This window comes from Hydra vulgaris, chromosome 09 (assembly GCF_038396675.1).
Source record: "Hydra vulgaris chromosome 09, alternate assembly HydraT2T_AEP".
Taxonomy (NCBI): Eukaryota; Metazoa; Cnidaria; class Hydrozoa; order Anthoathecata; family Hydridae; genus Hydra; species Hydra vulgaris.
The window spans coordinates 32,148,825-32,149,799 of record NC_088928.1 but is presented as its reverse complement, the minus strand read 5'-3'; the positions used below and the strand labels follow the sequence as shown (position 1 = coordinate 32,149,799).

The following is a 975-nucleotide window of genomic DNA, read 5'->3' as shown; positions in this document are numbered from 1 at the left end:
ATGAAGGTAGATGTTCTAATTGGAGCTGACTTTTATTGGTCATTTGTTGAAGACAGTGTCATTAGAGGACATCGAGATGATCATCCAATTGCATTAACATCTGTGCTGGGTTACTTACTCAGTGGTCCTATTAACATTGATAAGACAATCAGCAATAATGAATCATGTTGTTGTGTCTACACTACTTATGTTATGTTGGTAAATTCATCACATTCAAAATCATTAGTAAAAAACTCCATGGCATCAATCTGGGGCATAGGGGAATTTGACAATTCCAACTTTGAAATCATTGACAATTTTCGACACACTATTAAATACAACGAGGCCCAAAAGCAATATAGTGTCGGACTGTCATTTAAAGAAAACCACCTTCCAATTTGTGACAACTACAATTTAACCATTAATCGATTTAAAAACTTGCAAAAAAGACTAAGCAAAGACAAGGCACTTCTCCAATCATACAATGACATTATAAAAGATCAACTTTTACAATGTATTATCGAACCAGTACTTGATGAAGCTAAAGATCATAGACAGATACATTACTTACCTCATCGACCTGTTTTGAGAGATGACAAATTTACTAGTAAGGTGAGAATCGCCTTTGACGCCAGCAGTGCAGCAGATGGCCCATCATTAAATGAATGTCTTTATGCAAGACCTTCATTGACAACATCCCTCTATGGTGTTTTATTACGTTTTCGTTCACAAAAGATTGCTTTTATAGCAGATATAGAAAAAGCTTTTTTACAAATATCGTTATCCCCCTTGGATTGTGATTACGTTCGTTTTCTATGGTTTAAAGATCTTAATGACATTAATACAAGCAACATTTATACGAAAGAAATTATTTCCTACAGACTATGTAGAGTATTATTCGGAGTTACATCATCTCCATTCCTTTTATCTGCAACATTAATAAAACATGCAGAACGGTGCATAGACAGTGCTCAAATTTTGCTGACAAACTCATAA

General features: G+C 34.4%; 1 protein-coding gene across 1 annotated transcript; it reads left to right on the top strand.

The window, feature by feature from the left end:
• On the top strand, positions 1 to 975 carry LOC136085410 (uncharacterized). The gene has a single exon (XM_065806712.1). It carries the CDS (start codon positions 1 to 3, stop codon positions 973 to 975), a length of 975 nt encoding a protein of 324 aa, XP_065662784.1.